The 22,684-nt window shown below is 43.6% G+C and overlaps 1 protein-coding gene across 1 annotated transcript in view; it reads left to right on the top strand.

Annotated features, from left to right (window-relative positions):
• The first annotated feature begins 721 nt into the window (after window positions 1-721).
• Window positions 722-22,684, top strand: part of LOC109922538 (RNA-binding E3 ubiquitin-protein ligase MEX3C) — a 48,215-nt gene continuing 26,252 nt past the window's right edge. Inside the window, exon 1 of the mRNA XM_048604057.1 lies at window positions 722-1,458. Coding sequence (XP_048460014.1) covers window positions 936-1,458 — 523 coding nt within the window. The 5' untranslated portion in view covers window positions 722-935. The remainder of the gene's footprint in view (window positions 1,459-22,684) is intronic.

The raw sequence follows: 22,684 nt of genomic DNA, 5'->3' as shown, positions 1-22,684 counted from the left end.
CCAATTTTGAACCACGTGCGTTGGCAAAGATGCTCTGCAACGACTGGGGATATAAACCATCTCCATGACTTTTCAAGCTTGCCCCATGGTCTGCCCTGTGTTGATAGGACGGGTCAGGGATCGTGCTCGCGGTCACATGCCTCCAGGTCCTAGTTTCGTAACGAACTAAATCAGCACTCGAGCGGGATCAGCCGATCCCTAGTGATTCTTTCTTCTCCCTGCGGTCTAACATTAACCGAGGACTTACGAACGTCACACACTACTGCCACAACCGCGTTCTCTAACTTCTGAAGAAACAAAACACCACCGTTTCACCCCGTGAGCAGAGGACTGGCTCCGAAGGGGCGGAGGAGACACGTGGGGAAGAGGCGGGGTCAATGGGTGAGGGACAACGCTCCCAGCCAATCGATTCAGCGGTACTGGGGACCACGTGGCAGAAACTGGGCGGAAACCATGATTAGGCGACAGCCTGCCTAGCCAATCGTTGTGAGAGGGCGGGGAAGGAGATCACGTGGGACGGCAAGGGGCGTGATCAATTTATAAGTGACGGTTCAATTGGCCAATGAGCCTGCTTGGATCGCGGGTCAATCTGAATGGGCGCGGGCAGGGACGAACCTGACTGGACTGACGGATGGGGTGGGGATCGATCCTGCACGCACGTAGCCATTCGGATCCCGGGTGCGGGCAGTGAGGGGCGGGTTTTCGATGGGGCTGAGCCAATCGGATTCGGCCGCCCGGCAATAATGGGCGCGGCCTCGCTCTTTTCGACGATGGACTGAAAGAACAAAAGAAACAAAAAAAAACCCAGGGGCGCTGGCGCTTTTGTAGAAAGAAAATTATTTTTTTTAAAAACGGCGTAAAAAAAATCAAAAATCTTTATTATTTAATGAGGAACAAATATTTAATGTTAGTCTTGCCCTGTTAACATTATAACAATGCCGAGTAGTACAGTGTTTACAGACATGGAGCGGGACGACGGCGAGTCTGGGCCTCTCCACATCGCCATGGAGCAACTCACCGTCTTCGGCCTGGACGATCCCTCGCTGTCGTTGCCGCCTCCCCCTCCTCCGCCGGTGTCACTAGCTCAGCACCTCCGGAACCTGGAGTCGGATGCTTCCTCCTCGCCTCCTCCTTCCCCCGCCGCTGGGCCTGGGCCCGTGCCCGGGCTCGAGCCGCTGGCCGTGCCCGGGCCACCCCTCCTCCTGCAGGGCCCGGTGAGCGGGAGTCAGCAAGGAGCAGTCCCGGCTCCGTGTCCTTGCCCGACCACCGCTCCTGGCGCCGCCGCCGCAGCAGCAGCAGGAGGAGGTGGTCTGCCCCTTGTTTCTTCTGTCCTGGCTCTGTTCGAGGCCGAGCAGATCCAGCTCCAGCAACAACAACCCCGAAAGAAGAGCGTTAACATGACCGAGTGTGTGCCGGTGCCTAGCTCCGAGCATGTCGCCGAGATCGTGGGCAGGCAAGGTGAGTAAGGGAGCAACTGGAGCTGCCTGAGCTAGTTCCTGCACCTCTCCATCTTTATCTGTGCTCCACTCTGTCTCCTATCCAACGTTTCCCGTTCCCATTCAATGTTTTTATTTTCCGTCCATATCTCCAATCCTATCATCTCTGTCCCTGCATTTCTCTCTTTTTTCCCCATCTTATTTTGTCTTTTCTCCGCCTACCAATGCCTTCGCTCTTTGTTTCCTTGACTCTCGTCTCCACCCATCTTTTCCTTATCTCACCGAGTTCCCTTTTCAGGTTTCTTTTATTCCTCTTTTGCTCGTGTGTACATGAGCAAGGTTAATATTTTAAATTCTCAATAGTGACACTTAAATTTTTGAGCATTCTTTGAGTTGTCTGCATTCTTTAAGTGAGATTCACTCGTATAGGTTTAGATCTCCTACTCTGCATTTTTTTTAAACTAGATAGTACCTGGCTCTTGTTATTGTTATTTGAAGCCATTTTTCTGACTGCACTAATGCTCTGAAAATGGTCCAGATAAATAGCCGAGCAAGCATCCAAAGATGTTGTGTGTCTATGTATACGTTTTCTGTATCCATAAATTGAGTGGAACATAAAAGAAGTTATGCCAAGGATACAGTGATCGTGAAAAAGATCCCTGCCAAGTAAAAGTGTTAATATAAATTCCAATGTGTCTTTGAATTTGAAAATGTTAACTGGTCACAGAATTTTGAGGTGTGAGGCTGTGTAAGTATTTGTATAACCTGCTTTTGTTTGCAGTGATTTGATAAGAAACACCGTAACTTGCAAAATAACAAGGGTGCATATGCCAGTAGGTCTATCCTCAATATCAGAAAGAAAATCTGTGCCCCGAAGCTTAGACTGTAAAGTATCAGATGTTGAGAGCAAAATTTTAACTTGAAATCATTCCCTAAATTGAAAACACATTTGGTGTGCATTTTTTGGTGCTAACCTCTGACTAACAGGTGTGTTAAAGCCATGTTATCTCTTTTTAAATTATCTAAACTTCATTTTTTGCTTAAAAAAGAGCAAGTGCCTCAGAATATTACCTAGTTTCCTGTACCCTGACAAGTCAAAATGTGTAAAGCAATTATTTTCACAATTTAGGATTTGATTATCTCAATGTATATTAAGCTTTTTGTTGTATCCAAACTTTATCAACTGTGTTAATTACATTTGGTGTCTTCAGCCTACATGATAGGTATAGATAGCAATTTGCATGTCTGCTTTGAATCATTCGTGCCTCAATATATAAAACTCATCATTACCTGCTGTTGTCCCTAATTCTATTACTACACGATCTTGATATTGCCAAACCATCACAATTCAATGTGTATAGAGTCATAGAATCATACAGCACAGAAGCACAGCAGGTGCTGGAAACCTGAAATAAAACAGTGATGGAGAAATTCTGCAAGTCTGGCAACATCTATGGAGAAAAGCAAAGTTAAAGTTTCGAGTCTAATATGACTCTTCAGGAAGGTCATTTCAGCAGAGTGCAGTACATACCAGATGGGTTCTCAATAGGGAATGATTTAAATTTAAAATTTTACCAAAAAAGTGCTCAAAATCCAATATTTTGCAGGGTAAATTTGGGGATACAGATTTCCTTTCTCAGATCAAGAACAAGATCCACTTTTAGGTGCACCTTTTTTTTTCATGCAGTTCAATGTTTTGTTCTTTCAAACATAGATTTCCCATTTCAAATGTGGTTTCTGAACCTTTTTAAAAAAAAACTTACATATCTTTGTATTTGTAGGAAGCCATGAATTAAGTCCTTTTGTAGTTAGTAATCCTTTGCAACACATTGACCCTGTATTTCCTCATCCAATGTTGCATTCCCACTCGTGTTCCCCTTGTGCATAGAAGTAGCCTAACGGATCAATGTGAAACTTGAAAATTTGCAGCTTAAGTTTGCAACAAGGTTCAAAGTTTCCATTTCAATAGAAACTCATGTCATTGAATGTGGAAGATGTTGTTTGTCAGAGACATTAAAAATTATCCTAATTCGGGAGGTCAGTCTATTGCTCAGTTACACTCTCTCAATCTGATTAATTCCCTTACAAGGAGCTGCTTATAAATATAAATGGAGTGTATTTAAGTTTCGTGTTCTGATTTAATTTTTAAAAGTTTGTTGGTGTTGATATAGTGCCTTTACATGATCACAGATCTCGGGAGGCTTTACAGTCAATTAATTACTTTGTGTGGCCATTGCATGAAATGTGCTGGTCGGTTTGCCCGTGCCAAGTTTCCATAGAAAGTGGTATGATAATGACAAGTTAGCCTGTTTTTTAGTGATGCTGATTGAGAGAATCATTAGCTAGAGCACTAGGATATGACCCCTGCATGTTTATGTAGCAGTGACATGGGATCACTTGCATTTATCTGAGAATGCCCCAATTTAACATCTTGTCTGAAATATGACAATACCAATGCAGTCCTCCATCAGTATTGCGCTGGTGAGTGAACCTTGAATTTTGAACTCCTGTCCCTGGTATGCTGCTACTCTCGTTTAAACCCATTATTTGGTTGCATCACGTCATGTGCAACAAAGTTGACGTAAAGCCACATTTGTGATGTGATAGTGTGGCAGTCCTGGCAAAACAGGAAGTAGAGGGGATCAAGGGGAAGATTTTTCTACTTCAAGTCATACCTGGCCCAAAGGAGGAGGGTTACCATTGTTGGAGGTTAATCATATCGGTACCGTAACATCTCTGCATGAGTTTTTCACAAGCTTCTAATATGTTCTACCTGTTCAGAGATATTACTACATTTCTCTGGAACAGATGGGACTTAAACTCGGGCCTCCTAGCTCGGAGATAGGGACAGTATCCCTGCACCACAAGAGCCCCAGTAGTTCAGGGCTGTGCCCTTGGCTCAGCCACTTTCGGCTTCTTCATCACTGACCTTCCTTTCATATAAAGCCCGAAGTGGGGGTGATTGCAGGCCAGAAACTCAACTGGACTATCCATTCAAATACAGACTACAAGAGCAGGTTAAAGCCTAGGAATCCTGCCGCAACTAACTCCAGCACCTGACTTCCCAAAGCCTGTCCTCCATCTAGAAGGTACTAGTCAGAAGTGTAATGAATGGATGAGTGCAGCTCCAACAACACTCGAGAGGCTTGACTCTGACAAGGACAACAAAGTCACATTGCTGGAAAAGCTCAGCAGTTCTGGCAGCACCTGTGGCGAGAAATCAAGATTAATGTTTCCAGTCCAGTGACCTTCCTTGAGAACTGATCATAGCTAGAAAAAAAGTTGCTGCTTTTATGTAGAAGGTAGGGTGTAGGGGAGTGGGTAAAGGGTAAACAATAGGTGAAGATAGAGTCCAGAGGGAGAGAAGAACAGTTGGACAAAGGAGTGGATAACGGTCAGTCGAGGAGAATGAATGGGGGACTAATGGGTGCTATTAGTGGCTAACATTGGGTAGGGTGTAATAGCAGGCCATGTGTGCAGACGGGGGTGTGGGATGTTGGGGTAAGGACACGAAAGAAGGTACTTCAAGCCTTAAAATTGTTGAACTCCATTTTTGAGTCCAGGGGGCTGTAAAGTTCCCAAGTGGAAAATGATGTACTGCGAATACTGCGGCGAGTAACTCCCCTCCTGACTCCTCAAAGCCTGTCCACCATCTGCAAGGCACAAGTCAGGAGTGTGATGGAATACTCCCCACTTGCCTGGATGAGTGCAGCCCCAACAATACTCAAGAAGCTTGACATCATCCAAGACCAAACAGCCCGTTTGATTGGCACTACATCTACAAGCATTCACTCCCTCCACCACTGACGCTTAGTAGCAGTAGTATATACTATCTACAAGGTGCACTGCAGAAATTCACTAAAGATCCTCAGACAGCACCTTCCAAACCCACAACCACTTCCATCTAGAAGGACGAGGGCAGCAAAATCCCAGTGTATCGATGGTAGAGAATTCAGTGGTAATGTTGTTGAAAGTCATGGGGAAATAACTATCCAGGTGAAGACTCAAATTTTTAAGTACTTAACAAGAAAAGGAAGAGATTTCCTTTTCAAATCCTTGCTGTTGGTACATAGGACTTGGCTATAGAACTGAGTAAATTCGTGTGTTGCTCCCCATTTTATCCTAGAAAGTATTAAATATTTATACCTGAGCAGATTCTATAACACTCATACAATACTACCAGGGGTATAGAATGCTGGTTGTTGCTGGATAACAGCTTGCTTAATTGCCTGGGAGTTGAGATGTCATGTATCATGTAAAGGGTGAAATTGAAAGCATAAACTGTACCTTCTGCAGATGCCTTATTTTCTCAGCTTGAAAATAATTATGGGACAAGTAATTCTATTAATTAACAATTGGGCATGTTCTGTAAAATAAATAGGGAGAAATGGGGAAGTTAGTATTTGAAGTGGAAGGAAATGTGATCTATAACATTGTCTTTCCCTATGTGAATAAAGTGGATTAATTTTCATACTGTTGGCTGAGGGTTGTTGAATGAGTTGCAAGTTTGTATTCCGCACGGAACAGATTGAAACCAGTGCATTGCTATTCTGCCTATCTGAACGGAATGATTGGATCATTTTCAGGATGACAGGCTGTTACTATTTGGGGTACCAAGGATCAGTGCTACGTTCACAACTATCCGCAATCTATATAAATAGTTTGGATACGGGGACCACTTAGAAATATTTCTAAATTTTGTGACACCAAGTTGGATGGGAACCTAAGTTGACGCTTCAAAAGAACTTGGGTAGGCTCAGTGCATTGGCTACAAAATGTGAGCTTCTTTCATTTCTTAAGCAAAAACAGATGCAGACTATTTTAAATAGTGAGAAGTTGGGAAGTGTGGCTGTCCAAAGGGATTGGGTGTGCTGGTCTTGCTGCAGTTGTTTCGAGCCCGAGGTCTGGTATACAGTTTTTATCCCCTTCATCTAAGGAATTATATACTTGCCATGGGAGGAGGGTTCTCTGGTAATATCCATATCACTCGGTGAATATGTCCATGTTCAAGTCCCACTACACCTCAGAGGGGTGTCTTGACATACCTAGGCAGGTTGACAAAAACTACTTCCTGTGAAGCAAGCACAATGGAGGTCTATCAGATTCATTCCTGCAATGGTGGGATTATCTTTTGAGGTTGCTTAATCTGTGTTGTCGAGAGTCTGAAAGAACGAAGGGACAACTTCATTGAAACTTGTTACAGTAATCTCCCCCAATATCTAGTATGCATGGGGAATGGAGGATGTCGGTAGCTGAATCTGCTGTTTGCATTTGGGAGAACCCAACTTGTCACTGCCACAACATGGAACTGTTTCTTAAAAACGAGTTGTCAGGACTGCTCGTAAAAACAGGTATATCTGACTGTGATGGGTGATTATTTGTAAATCAATTTATGCTTAAAGAAAGCTAGTTCAAGACTGTGATCCACTATTCCCTGCCAATAGCTAATATCAGCAAAGCCATATCCAGGCACCAAGCATCTTAGATTCTCACTTAAGCAGCATTTGCATTCAAAGGGAAGTTCTGAATGCTTAGGATCTGGAAAATGGGACTTTACAGTAAATTCTTGCAGGATGTAACAGGTTGCTGTACTTAAGATGTTTCCCCCGACTGCTAAGTCTAAAACCCGTGGGCAAATCTCAGCATAAGGGATAGGTTGTTTTAAAACTTGAAGGGTAATGAATCTTCAGAATTATCTGCCCTGGGGGATGTTCAAGACAGAAAGCAATTGATTTCTGGGGAGTAGTAACATTTGACAAAAGTGGCATTGAGGAAAATGATCAGCTTTGATCTATCTGAATAGGGGCATGGGCTGAATGGCTGACTCCTGTCCTATACCTTAAAATCCACCTCCCTGGACTAAACCTTTGATAATCCATCTCTCTCTTTCAATATGGCTTGGTTCCAAATTTTGTTTATTTGCATCTGAAGTGCCTTGGGATATTTTCATACATTAAGGACAGTATGATGTCTCAAGCTATTGTACACCATGCAGGTCCACACATTTATCTAGAATTGTAAATGGAGCTAAATTATCAAATATTCTATGTCTGCCTTACCCTACTGTTTTAAGAAAGATCATTGACGGAGCAATTGAAGGAATTGTGCTGAACTAGTGTCTTGATATTTCTGCAACAATTGATCTCTGGCAATGCATAGATATCTGTCTTTGTCAGGTAATGACTTCAGCCACTGAAGGGTTTCTCTTCAGTACCTACTGAAAGTTTTAGAAAGAAACTTGGGATGTTTTTCAACACCGGATGTGCTGTATAAATAAAAGTTGTTCAGCTCCTTGTTGCCATATGTCTGTCAAATATGATTTTTGAGTTGAGGGCATTTGTGGTTGCTCTTTAGCCTCTTGATTGCCCATGTCTGGGCTGAGATTTTAATTTGGAGCAATGGTTGGCAAAAGTGTCTTAAAATATGATCAATGTAAGCTTTCTAGTTCATTGCTTTTGGGGAATAGCAATTCACCCTTTAAACTGTACAATTTATCGACTGAATTTTTTGGATACATTGCTATTATCCTTGGTGTCTACCAGGCCATTTGGAAGGATGAAGTATTTATATGTATCTTCATTAGCAAACGGTCTTCAGTGGAAGAAGCCCATCATTAAGGGCCTGTCTCTAGTAGGAATCTGGCATATGAATCATTTCAAGCAACTGCTTTAATGCATTGTTTAATGGAAATAAGACTGCAATCAATATTGGCGTAGCCATGTAGGTTTTATGCGATGAAGTGCTCTAATAGTTCAGTGACTAAGATTTAGGAGTAGAATTAGGCACTTGGTCCATCGAGTCTGCTTTACCATTTGATTGTGGCTGATACTATTCTCAATCCCATTCTCCTGCCTCCTACCCATAACCTTTGATTCCTTTTACAAATTAACCTATCTGTCTTAAAGATTCTTATTGAGATGGTCTCCCCAGCCTTCCATGGCAATGAGTTCTGCAGCGGCACCACCCTCTGAAGCAAATCTCCTCATCTTAGTTTTAAAGGTTCATCCCTTCACTCTGAGGCACACTTCTCACCAAAGTGCATAACCTCACACTTTCCTTTAATTGCACTTCCATCTGCTACTTTGTGCAATCCTCTAGCCTGTCAGTCGTCCTGCAACCTCCCTGCCTGAACACCATCTGTATCTCCACCTATCTTTTTGTCATCTGCAGCAATGCCCCCAGTTCCTTCATCCAGATCGTTAATGTTTAAGGTGAATAGTTGTGGTCCCAATACTGCATAGCTCTACTAGTCACTGGCTGCTATCTTGAAAAAGACCCTCTTTATTCCAACTTTGTTTATCGTACCTTACCCCTAAATATGAATCCTTATCTAAGTTAGCAAACTCCGATGCATCATAGTGTCAAAGATCTGGAAATCCAAATAGATCATGACCACTAACTCTCCTTTGTCAAACTTGTCATTTATCTCCTCAAGGAATTCTAACAGATTTTCTCAGACATAGCTCCCCTTGCTGAAGCCACACGGACTCGGCCCTGTTTTACCGTGTACTTGCAATTCACAGTCTCATCCCAATAATAATGGACTCTAAGATCTTACCAATGACTGCGGTCAGGTTAACTGGCTTATAATTTCCTGTCTTCTGCCTCCCTGCATTTTAAAGAGAAGTGTTACATTAACCATTTTCCAGTCCTCTGGGACCCTCCCTAGGATCATAGTGTCCCTACAATGTGGAGGCAGGCCATTCGGCCCATCGAGTCCACACTGACCCTCCAAAGAACATACCCAAACCCACCCTGCAACCCTCTATTTCTCATGACTAATCCATCTAGCCTGCACATCACTGCATACTGTGGGCTAATTAGCATGGCCAATCCACCTAACTTGCACATCTTTGGACTGTGGGAGGAAACCAAAGCACCTGGAGGAAACCCACGCAGATTCTGGGAGAATATGCAAACTCTACACAGATGGTTGCCCAAGGGTGGAATCGAACCTGGGTCCCTGGTGCTGTGAGGTAGCAGTGCTTATCACTGACTCTAGTAATTCCTGAAAGATCAGTATCAATGCCTGCACAATCTCCTCCACAATCCTGGGGTGTAGTCCTTCTGGTCAAGATGACTTATCCATCTTCAGGACTTTCTGCTTCTCCATCATCTTAGTGATGGCCATTACACTTGCCTCTGCCCCTGGACTCGCTTGAAGTTCTGGTATGCTGTTGGTGTCATTCACTATGAAGAATGATGCAAAGTACCTGCTCAGATTCTCTACTTCAGAAATCTCCTCTTTGTCCCCCATTACTACTACTACTGTCTCACTTTCCAGCAGTCCAATATCCACTCTTGCCTCTCTCTTTATATCTGAAAGAACTCCTTGCAGTCTTTTATATTACTAGTTAGCTTACCCTCCTATTTCATCTTCACGTCCTCTTGCTTTTTATAGTCCTCTGGTTTGTTTTCACAGGTTTCCTAATCCTCTGGCTTTGCACTAATCTTCATGTTGTATGCTTTTTATTTTGTTTTTCTGCTGTCCCTGACTTCCCTTGTCAGTCATGGTTGCCTCGTCCTTTTCTTAGTATGTGTGAACAGTCTGTTCTAACTGACGAGTGATGTGTTCGTCCTTTTATTCCCTAAAATGTATTGTTATGCTTGGTTCCTGACTTCCTGTTCTGGCTTGCAGTATACCTCCCTCGATCAGGTGCCAGAATTGTGCTGTTTGTGAATCAGTTAAACAGCATTCTTGTGGTTTATCATCTGTTGGTTTAGTAAACTGTTTTCATTTTTTCTGTACTTGCCCCCTCTTGGGAGCAATAGGGAGAATTACACTATTACTATTATGGATATTGGTTGATAGAGGAAGCAAAACAAATATGGAAAATGTTTGGACAGTTCAGAGAATGTTTCTATATTTAAGCAAGTTAACCTGAATGCGCTGTTTCTCATTTGAAAGAGATTATGACTAGAACTTGCAGTTTGGATCCCTATAAAACTGAATTGTATTGTGTAGTTCAGTCAGCAGCATTGAGTTTTATGCTACTGTTGTACCTTGCTGATTCAATTAATTTTTATACATAGATGTGTTTTAGCAAGACTGTGAACCTATTCAATAGCAAAAGCTTGTCACAGAGAATATCATTTTCCAAGTTATTGTTTCTGATGTCTGCGTATGGTTTGTCTAACTCATCTAAGCCTGATTCATATATCTCCTCTGGGCTTACTGGGAAATCAACATAGCTCAATCTGGCAATTTAGTTGAATTCTCACTCGCATTTCTTTGTTCCAGCTTTGAAAGCTATACCATTTGCTGCCTAGACTCTGATCTCTGAATATTTTTATTTGACTTTTTTTTATTTCGTTCTTTTTTAAAACTCTGTCCTTTTGCCCAATTTAAATGTTTCAATTGATGGCCCTTTCTCAATAGTGACCAGCACTGCCTTGGAGGATTACCAGTCCTCACTGGTGACCTGGTTTATGCTGAAATCTGGATGTTGTGGTGCAGCACCTGTGTTGATAATCCCACTGTTATGGTGTTTTATAAGTGACCATTAGTTTATTATTTGCAACAATTAGTGCTTAAATGTTGCTTCTGCCACTTTGATACTCAAGTTTCTTTCAAGTTGATCTGATTAATGATCTGTAGGTTGGCACAGATAAATGTCTCATTAAATCTATTAAATGAATTATCTACTAAATTGACTTCTTCCTCAAAATATTGCCTGACCTGAGTGTTTCCAGTTTTCTATCTATCCTCAATGGTTTTATCTATACAATCAAATTTGAATATTTCGAGAAGATGAATAAAAATAATTGCAAATGAGCAAGCAGCAGCAGTCATCTATTATCTGTGAGGAATATTAACCAAATTACTCAATTTCTGGTTTTTTAACCCATGAGTCTACATAGGAAATCAGGTTTTATTGTTTATCAGAGCAAATAGTGCTATTTCTTTTTTTTTTTGTTCCTTAACCCTTTATTGTATATGCATTTTGTTCTGGGGTGCAGTGATGCCAACAGCACAGTTCAGTTTCTGCACCTACTGAGTTTACCGTGTCTGTTCATTTGTGGGGCATGGGTGTTGCTGACCAGCCAGCATTGTATGTTCCCTAGTTACCCTTGAACTGCTGCAGTCTGCATGCTGTAAGTTGACCCACAGTGCCACTAGGGAGGGAATTCCAGGATTTAGACCCAGCAACAGTGAAGGAACAGCGATTTATAATTGAGTCAGATTGGTGAGTGGCTTGGAGGCAAATTTGCAGATGGTGGTGGTCCCATGTATCTACTGTCCTTGTCTTTCCAGTTGTAGGTTTAAGGCACTGTCTACAGATCCTTGAATTTCTGCGTCGCATCTTGTAGGATAGTACACACTACTGAATTACGTTTATTGTCGCATGTACTCACTTTACTAAAGGACAGGAGTACAGTGAAAAAGTGTACATATTGCCAACACAGCTCCATCTTGGGTGCAAAGTACCTACGTACTAATCTTTGGTACAAAAATAGAAAAAAAAAGAAAGTTACACCACAGATATATATATTTTCTAACTTGTACTAAGAAATAAAGCTAAAAAGATGGACGGTACAACCTCTCTATAAGGGCTTACATGTGGTCTGACCAGGCTCCGCCCATTCCCAACCAATAACCACCTTCGCTCCAGGCCTGCTGGCTGCCAAACCCGCTTCACTCCAGGCTTGGTGACTGCTGAGGAAAAAGGCGTAAGAAGAAATAAAAAAACATCAGGGGAAAAATAGAAAAGGAGCAGACAAGCTCAGGCCAGAGCATCCCACTCTCGCCATCTTGAATATGCTGTTACTGTCCGTGGTGGAGGGAATGGATACTTGTGGATGTGGTGCCAATCAAGCAGGTTGCTTTGTCCTGGATTATACCAGGCTTCTTGAGAGTAGGTGGGTGTAGCCCCAACAATACTGCCGCCTTGAGCTTTCCACTTACCAGTTATCTCTTCGTAATGAGTGTGCAACCCTGTGGTCCTCTGGGACTTTGGTGTGACTTTACAATAATGCATTATGTTTTACATGGCTAGGTGTTATAACTGTAATGACATTCGGGAAATCGACTAACATTCTAGGGTTGATAAGTATTGGTTATAGTAGTTTTTCTACAAATGTAATTTAGCCACTAACATAAAAAAATTAGCATGTCGGTAGGGATGGTATACAAATTTTAGTCGCAGGATTTATTTTAATATGTTTAAATACTACCATAGTTGCAGAACTTGATGTGTTTTGCTTAGTGTTTGTAAAAGCAGCCACTGAAAGCATCCAACTAATATACTTAAGTAATTTTAACAAAATAAAACCTACCCTTGCCCAATCTGGCCTACGTATAAATGTGGTCCCATCACAGTGTGATTCTTAATTTCTTTATAAAGTTGCCCAGTAGCTGTGATAGCTTGAATGATTTAAAAGTGGCATCAGGAAGTAGGTATTAAAATGCCAGTGGATTGTTTTAAATTGTTTCACAAGATTTCATCAGATGGGAGGTATGGTTAGTAATTTTGCAGATACCACCAAAAGTGGTGGTGTAGTGGGCAGTGAAGAAGGTTATCTCGGTATGACGAGACCTTGGCCAGATAGTTCAATGTGCTGAATGGTGGCAGATGGAGTTTAATTTGGATAAATGTGAGGTATTGCATTTTGGTAAGGCAAATCGGGGCAGGACTTGTACAGTTAAATGGTAGGGCTCTGGGGCAGCTTAACCAAACAAAGAAACCTAAGGGTACAAATGCGTTGTTCTTGAAGATGGAGTCACGGGTAGACAGGGTGGTGAAGAAGGCACTTGGTCAGTGCATTGTGTAGGAGCTGAGATGCCATGTTGCGGCTGTATAGGACATGGGTTAGGCCACTTTTGGAATACTGCATTCAGTTCTGGCCTCCCTGCCATAAGAAGGATGTTGTGAAACTTGAAAGGGTTCAGAAAAGATTTACAAGGAATTTGCCAGGATTGGAGGGTTTGAGCTATAGGGAGAGCCTGAATAGGCTGAGGCTGTTTTCTCTGAAGAATTGGAGGCAGAGAGGTGACCTTTAGAGGTTTATACATCATGAGGGGCCTGGATTAAGTGAATAGTTACCCTTTTTCCCATGGTAAAGGAGTCCAAAACTGGAGAGCATCAGTTTAAGGTGAGAGGGGAAAGATTTACGAGACTGAAGGAGCAGTGTTTCCACGCAGAGGATGGTGCATATATGGAATGAGCTGCCAGAGGAAGTGGTGGAGGCTGGTACAATTACAACATTTTAAAAGGCATCTGGATGGATATGTGAACAGGAAGGGTTTAGAGGGATATGGGCCCAGTGCTGGCAAATGGGACGAGATCAATTCTGATTGTCTGGTTGGCATGGATGAGTTGAACCAAAGGGTCTGTTTCCATGTTGTATGACTCTGACTCTATGTAGGTATGACTGGCTTGGCTAGACCAGAATTGTTCTTTGGAAGGGGATGATGAGCTGCATTCTTGCACTGGTGCAATTCTTGGTGTATAGGGAGTTCCAAGATTTAGAACCAGCAACAGTGCCTGTAATAGTATATTTCCACACCAAGATGATGTATGAGTTGGAGGGGAAATTTACAGCCTTTGTCCTCCATGTGTTTTTGAAGGAGCCGTGGTGAGTTGCTGAAGTGCATCTTGTAGATGGCATACATTGCTGCCACTCTCGGTGGAGGAAGTGAATAATGGTGACTTGGAGTGCCAGTCAACAGGCTAATTTGGCCTGTATGGTGTCGAACCTCTCACTGGTGTCACATTTATCCAGGCAACTGGACAGTATTCCATCACCCTCCTAATGTGTGCCATGTGGATGCACAGGTTCTTGGGAGATGGGGCAAGTTTATTTTTAAAATTCACAATGTCTTATCTGTTCTTTACCACTATGTGTATATGGCTAGTCCAGAGGCCTAGGTTATTTCTGTGGGGAGACTTGTGCAAATCTCAGCACAGTAGCTTGTGTAATTATTTGTAATAACATCTGGAATAAAAGCTTCATTCTGAAATAATAGTTACTGATAAACTATTGTCGATTGGTGAAAAACACATCTCTTTCACTCCTTGTCTGTTTTAGGTATAGAAATCTGGCCTTCTGAGTTGGACTCTGAAAAACCCTCATAACTGGCTTAGCAGGCCACTTTCCTACTGCTCGCAAGTTCCCCTCAAAGCCACACTGTGACCTGATTTGGAAATGTCACTCTTCCTTTAACATTGTTGGGTCAAAATCCTGGAGCATTCTTCCCAAAGGTATTGTGACTATACCTTCACCAAATGGACTGCAGTGGTTCAAGAAGGTGGCTCATCACCCACTCCAGGGCAACTAGGAATGAACAATAAATAATAGCTGCTCCAGTCCCTCTTGCGTCGCATGACTGAATCAAATACCTGTGAAACAGTGAACAAGTTGCATTGAATGTTAGGTTTAGCCTTTGAACTTTCTTAACCAAATATTTTGGCTAAATATGTAAATTAATTGGAAAACAAATTTACAAGCCTCTGCATGGTGAGGTGTGAAGATGCAATTTTCTCAAGTCCTCAGTCTAACCTACCTTCTACAATAAATAGAATTCTAAAATTGTAATCTCATTTGATTTTGTTCCATTGGTTAATTTCTTCATTTTTCTGTCAAGCCTTGACACATAATAAAGCTATATTTTTTCTGTGTAAAAGTACTTATCGTCCGAATGACTTTGTGATGAGCTGATCAGAATTGTTCTCCCATATGACTGGGTCCCTTGCCTATGTAATGTGTATACTCCCAGCGAATGTCAAGCAATTGACTGAACCTTGATGTTACAAAGCATGTGACGAGCAATGTATCTTTTGTTTATTTTTGTCCTGTTAGATTTAGAACAGCCACCAAGGTCTGCTTACCTGACTGACCTATGTTTTCTCCACCCTCCTAAGCAAACATGTTTCAGAGCATTGTACCTGATTTAATGTTTTTCTCACCTGTTTCTTTTTCAAAAGACTGGGTCACAAAGTAACATGCTCAAAGCATTCTTTTTTAATCGGTTGTGATATGTATGCCTACATATACACGTCAGTGGCTGGCTGACCACTTATTACCTGTTCCCTAGTTGTCCATGAAGGTGGTGGTGAGCTGCCTTCTTGAACTGCTGCAGTCCACGTACTGTAAGTAGACACGCAAGCCACTAGGGTGGGAATTCCAGGGTTTTGACCCAGGAACAGTGATATATTTCCAAGTCAGGATGGTGAGTGGCTTGGAGGGGAACTTGCAGGTGCTAGTGGTGTTTCTGTATATCTGCTGCCCTTGTCCTTCCAGATGGAAGTGGTTGTGGATTTGGAAGGTGCTGTCTTAACGATGTTTGAATTTTTTACAATGCATCTTGTAGATGTGCAGTACGTACTGTTGCTACTGTAGTGGAAGGAGTGAATGCTTGTCGATATGGTGCCAGTCAAATAGGCTGCTTTGCCCTGGATGATGTCAAGCTTGAGTGGTGTTGGAGATGCACCCACCCTGGCAAGTAAGGAGTATTCCATCACACTCCTGACTTGTGTTTTGCAGATGGTAGACAGGCTTTGGGGAGGCAGGAGGCGAGTTACTTGGCACAGTGCTCCTAGCCTCTGATCTGCTCTTGTAACCACTATTCATGTGGCAAGAAGTTGCATTTGTGGTTAATGGTCAACTCAGGGTGTTGATAGTGGCTCATTGTTAAGGGGTGATTGTTAGATTCTCCAATAAGGGACCTGGTCATTGCCAGGCATTTTTTTGTGCGAATGTTACTTGCTGCTTTTCAACCCAAGCCCAGATGTTTTCCAAGTCTTGTTGCATTTCAGTGTGGGCTGCTTCAGTGTCGAGGGAGTTGTGAATAGTGCTGAATATCTTGCAGTCATCAGTGAACATCCATTTCTGATCTTTATGATGTGGGTAAGATCGTTGATAAAGCAGCTGAAGATGGTTGGGCCAAAGGCACTACCCTACCTAAGGAACTCCAGCAGAGATGTCCTAGAGCTGAGGTGACAGACCTCCAACAACCACAGCTATTTTCCCATGTGTCAGATATAGCTCCAACCAGCAGAGATTTCCCCTCTACCCATAAATTCCAGTTTTGCTGGGGCTCCTTGATGCTGCAGTCAGTTGAATGTGGCCTTGATGTTGTGGGCTGTCACCTCAACTCACCTCTAGAATTCAGTTCAACAAGGTGCAGAGCTGGATGAACACAGCAGGTCAAGCAGCATCATAGGAGCAGAAAGGCTGACGTTTCGGGCCTAGGCCCTTCATCAGAAATGGGGGAGGGGAAGGGGGTTCTGAAATAAACAGGGAGAGAGGGGGAGGAGGATAGGTGGAGAGGGATGAGGTTAGTAGGTAGGAGACGGGGGTGTGGCTTGAGGTGGGAGGAGGGGATAGGTGGGAGGAAGAACAGGTTAGGGAGGCGGGGACGAGCTGGACTGGTTTTGGGATGCGGTAGGGGGAGGGGAGATTTTAAAGCTTGTGAAATCCGCATCTGCTTCCAGGATGAGGCATTCCACTCCTGTACATCTCAGTTGTCCTCATTTTTCAAGGACTGCTACTCCACACACACACCGCCGCCCCCCCCCAGTGGTTGAGAACGCCCTCAACAGTGTCTCCCACATTTCCCGCAACTCATCCCTCACACCCCCCCGCAATAAGAACCAAAAAAGAAGCCCCCTCGTCCTCGCATACCACCCCACCAACCTCCAGATCCAACGCATCATCCTCCGACACTTCCGCCATCTGCAATCCAAACCCACCAACAAAGACATCTTTCCCTCCCCACCCTTATCTGCTTTCCGGAGGGACCACTCTCTCCGTGACTCCCTTGTCTGCTCCACACTCCCCTCCAGCCCCACCACACCCGGCACTTTTCCCTGCAACCGCAGGAAGTGCTACACCTGCCCCCATACCTCCTCCCTCACCCCCATCCCAGGCCCCAAGAAGACCTTCCACATCAAGCAGATGTTCACCTGCACATCTGCCAATGTGGTATACTGCATCCGCTGTACCCGTTGTGGCCTCCTGTACATCGGGGAAACCAAGCGGAGGCTCGGGGACCGCTTTGCAGAACACCTACGCTCGGTTTGCAATAAACAACTGCACCTCCCAGTCGCGAACCATTTCAACTCCCCCTCCCATTCCTCAGACGACATGTCCATCCTGGGCCTCCTGCAGTGCCACAACAATGCCATCCGAAGGTTGCAGGAACAGCAACTCATATTTCGCTTGGGAACCCTACGGCCCAATGGTATCAATGTGGATTTCACAAGCTTCAAAATCTCCCCTCCCCCTACTGCATCCCAAAACCAGTCCAGCTCGTCCCCACCTCCCTAACCTGTTCTTCCTCCCACCTCAAGCCGCACCCCCATCTCCTACCTACTAACCTCATTCCCACCCCCTTGACCTGTCCGTTCTCCCTGGACTGACCTATCCCCTCCCTAACTCCCCACCTACACTCACCTTTACTGGCTCCATCCCCGCCTCTTCGACCTGTCTGTTTCCGCTCCACCTACCCTCTCCTCTATCCATCTTCTATCCACCTCCCCCTCTCTCCCTGTTTATTTCAGAACCCCCTTCCCCTCCCCCATTTCTGATGGAGGGCCTAGGCCCAAAACGTCAGCCTTCCTGCTCCTATGATGCTGCTTGACCTGCTGTGTTCATCCAGCTCTGCACCTTGTTGTCTCGGATTCTCCAGCATCTGCAGTTCCTACTATCTCTGGAATTCAGTTCTTTTCATGTTTGAACCAAGGCTGTAATGACATCCGGAGTGGAATGGCCCTCGCAGAACCCAAGCTGTCTGTCAGCTGATTATTGCTGAGCAAGTGCTGCTTCATAGTACTTTATGATGACTTCCATCACTTTATTGATCAGGTAAACTAATGAGGGTGTAATTGGCTGGTTTGGATTTGTCTGCTTTTTCTGTGCCAGACATAACTGGGCAGTTTTCCACGTCTGATTCCAGTCTTGTAACTGTACTGGCACAGCTTGGCTAGGGGAATGGCAAGTTATGGAGCACAAGTCTTTAGTATTAACACTGGAGTGTTGTTAAGGCCCATAGCCTTTGCAATATCCAGTGCCTCCAGCCATTTCTTCATATGTGGAGTGAATCAAATTGGCAGTAGACTAGTATCTGGTGATGCTGCCTCTCAGCATTTCTGGCTGAAGATTACTGCAAATGCTTCAGCCTTATCTTTTTGAACTGATGTGTTGGGTTCTTCCAAATTGGAGCCTGTTCCTCCCAGGTGAGTTGTGAAAGGTGGAGCCCATTAAATGACTGCAGTCCTGCCACATTCAGAGTTTGGATGTGACCCATTGGTTGTGGGATTGCTTAGCTATGTCTATCTCTTGCTGCTTGTGCTATTTGGCATGTAAGTAGTCTTGTATGGTAGCGTTACCAGGTCGATGCCTCATTTTTAGATATGCCTGGTGCTGCTTATGACATGGCATCTTTGTTCAAGCAGGGTTGATCCCCTAACTTGACGGTAGTGGTTGAGTGGGGGATAGGCTGAGCCATGAGGTTGCAGATTGTGCTAGAGTACAATGCTGCTGTTGATTGCCCGCAGCATCTCATGCCCAGTCTTGAATTTCTAGATCTGTTCAAAGTCTGTCCCATTTAGGACGGTCATGGTGCTGCACAAATGGAGGGTATTATCAGTGTTAAGGTATGGCTTCATCAAGAACTGTGCAGTGGTCACTTTTGCCATGCTGTCATAAACAGATACATCAATAGTTGGCAGATGGTAAGGATGAGGTCATGCATGTTTTTTCTCTTTTGGTTCCCTCGCCCTCTGCTGCACACCCAGTCTAGCAGCTGTCCTTTTAGGACCCAACCAGTTTGATCAGTAGTGCCACTGCAGAGCCACTGTTGGTGGCAGACATTGAAATCTCCTATCTAGTGCATTTTGTCCCCTTGCCTCCCCCCTCACTGCTTCCTCTGTTGCTGAATGTGGAGTACTGATTCTTCATCCAAGGGCAGATGGTCTGTGGTCATCAGGAAGTTTCCATGTCCATATTTAACCTGAAGCCCTGAGACCTTTTGGGGTCCACAGTCAATATTGAGGACTCACGGGACAGTTCCCTCCCACTGCCGGGTGGTCTGTCTGGTTCCATTTCTCTGAGACTTTGTAGCGATTGATAACAAGCTGCTCCTTGTAAGGCTATTTCAGAGGGCACTTAGTCAACCACATTGCAGGTAAAGAGTCCCACGTAGGCCACAACAAGTGAAGATCGCAGATTTCCTATCCTGAAGGACATTCATGAAGAAATCATTTGGGTATGCAGCAAAACCATCTGCTTTGTGCTTCACCTGCACATTCACAGGAAGAAAGCAGATACTTGACTCTTAGCTATCACTTTATTGCTAATTTGTACCCTTCTGACCAACCTCAAACTTAACAAAACTGTTTGTCTGAACCCTCAATCCCATTTCATCACCCAATTTGAGCTTGGTGACCAGCCGTGCTGCCCAGTCCTACACAAAGTAGTTTAAGTGCCTTCGTGAACCTTGCCCTCCACTACTGGCCACTGGGCTTGTGGTCCGTGACGGAGCGCTTAACAAGAAGGACTGTAAAGTTATACATTTTCTTTATTCCTTCATTCTTCTGTCTTTATATTCTGTTATGGTTTATTTTTGTGTTTTAAGATGGCACCAAAGTGGCGACACGATACAACACTTCGCTATTTTGTAACCAGATACATCTGACAATAAATAAATAAATAAATGTAACATTTGAGTAACTGCGTTCCAAGATTTGACTTGATGATGAAACAAACTCTCTCTGCTTTTGTTCCCCATCCAGACTTACACAGTTATCATTCTGCATTGTTGCTTTCTAGCATATATAATGTAAACTACTGTTCACGAGGGATCGCTTCACTGGAATTGTTCTGAATTAAATTTACGCTTCAGCTTGCATATGTTAATCCCCACAATTCATCAGCTAGACAACACAAACAGCTGAATTGAATCTGAGCTCTAGGAGCTAACCTTCTACCAATGTATCTCTCGCAACACTAGTATTGGGCTGCTTTTAATTTTCTAAAAGCATAATTTTGCCCATTTTATTCTTGTTCTGGTTTCACAATTAACTTTCAAAACAGTAGTTTAATTTCTTTGTCATCTATTTGAAAGACAACACAAGTTTTTACACTGGTTTTACACAAATTCTGAATGTGTTTCCAAACTTGCCACATTGAGCAGGTGTTGTGAATGACATGCGTGTGCTAGCAGTCATGGACTATGTTTCACTTTCTAATGTGACTTCCTTACCCCTTAAAATGTAGCTTCCTTTATTTTAACTCCATCACTTCCTAACTCTGGTCTGTCATGCAGATTTCCTCTGAATATCTCAAACAGATGTCTGTTCTAGGAATGTGTAATTTGTTGAGACATCAGCCTCTACTTTGAGTTGCGTTTCTGCTGTTTTCCGGTGCAGTGAATCCATGCAAACTGATATACAAAGTGTGTAGTATGAAAATCAACTCCACAGCAGACTGAATGAATATTTCCTGACCATTGGTGTTAGACAGTTTCATTTCAAATAGTCATAGAGCTGTACAGCATGGAAACAGGCCATTTTGGTCCAATTCATTCATGTTGATCAGATAGCCTGAATTAATCTAGTCCCATTTACCATATCCCTCAAACCCTTCCTATTCATTAACCCATCCTTTTTAAACGTTGCTTATATAAGCCTCTACCACTTCCTCTGGCTGCTCATTCCATATACTCACCAGCCTCTGCGTGGAAAAAGTTGCCCCTTAGATCCCTTTTAAATCTTTCCCCTCTCACCTTAAACTGATGGTCCTCTAGTTTGAGTCCCCAACCCCAGGGAAAAGATAAAGAACAAAGAAAACTACAGCACAGGAACAGGCCCTTTGGCCCTCCAAGCCTGCACCGACATGCTGCCTGTCACAACTAAAATCCTCTACCCTTCTAGGGACTGTATCTCTCTATTCCTATCCTAGTCATGTCACAGGGCAGCACAGTGACACAGTGGTTAGCACTGCTGCCTCATAGCACCAGGGCCTTGGGTTCAATTCCAGCCTTGGGCAACTGTCTGTGTAGAGTTTGCACATTCTCCCTATGTCTGCATGGGTTTCCTCCCACAGTCCAAAGATGTGCAGGCAAGGTGGATTGGCCATGCTAAATTGCCTGTAGTGTTCAGGGATGTGTAGATTAGGTGGGTTATGCGGGGAAGGGTCTGGGTGGGATGCTCAGAAGGTCAGTGTGGACTTGTTGGGCCGAAGGGCCTGTTTCCACACTGTAGGGGTTCTATGATTCTATATGATTTGTCAAGATGCCCTTTTAAAAGTCACTAACATATCTGTTTCCACTGTCTCCTCTGGCAGCAAGTTCCAAGTTTCAGGCACCCACCACCTTCTGTGTTTTTAAAAAAATAAATAAATAAACTTGCCTCATATGTCACCTTTTTTAAACCTTGCCCCTCACACATTTTAAACTTGCGTTCTCCCCCACGCCCCCGTAACTGACTCTTCCACCTTGGGGGTGAAAAGCTTCTGAATGTCCAGTCTATTGATTCCCTTCATAATCTTGTAGACCTCTATCAGCTTGCCCCTCAACCTCCATCATTCCAGTGAGAACAACCCAAGTTTCTCCAACCCGTCCGCATAGCTAATGCCCTCCATACCAAGCAACATCCTGGTAAATCTTTTCTGTTCCCTCTCCAAAGCCACCACATCCTTCTGGTAGTGTGGCAACCAGAACTGAACACCATATTCCAAACACAGGCTAACTAAGGTTTGATAAAGCTGCAACATTATCTGCCAATGTTTAATTTCAGTGCCCCAGTCGATGAAGGCAAGCATGCTGTATGCCTTGTTGACTACCTTCTCAACCTGTGTTGCTACTTTCAGTGACCTGTGTACCTATACACCCAGATTCCTCTGCCTATCAGTACACTTAAGGGTTCTGCTATTTACTGTATATTTGCCATCTGGATTAGATCTTCCGCAATGTATTACCTCACATTTTTCCAGATTAAATTCCATCTGCCATCTGTCTGCCCAAGTCTCCACCCAATCTATATCCAGCTATATCTTCTGTCAGAAGATACAGTCCTCATTGCTATCCGCAATTCCACCAACATTTGTATCATCTGTAAACCTAATCAAACCAGTTACATTCTCCTCCAAATCATTTGTATAAATTACAAATAGCAAAGGTCGCAACACTGATCCCTGAGGAACGCCACTAGTCACAGCCCTCCATTCAGAAACTCATCCTTTCAGTGCTACCCTCTTTTCTATGACTGAGCCAGTTTTTTATCCATCTTGCAAGCTCACCTCTGACC

This window comes from Rhincodon typus, chromosome 1 (assembly GCF_021869965.1).
Source record: "Rhincodon typus isolate 14 chromosome 1, sRhiTyp1.1, whole genome shotgun sequence".
Taxonomy (NCBI): domain Eukaryota; kingdom Metazoa; phylum Chordata; class Chondrichthyes; order Orectolobiformes; family Rhincodontidae; genus Rhincodon; species Rhincodon typus.
Note: the sequence above shows the minus strand (reverse complement) of the source record. Positions and strands in the feature narration are given on the sequence as shown.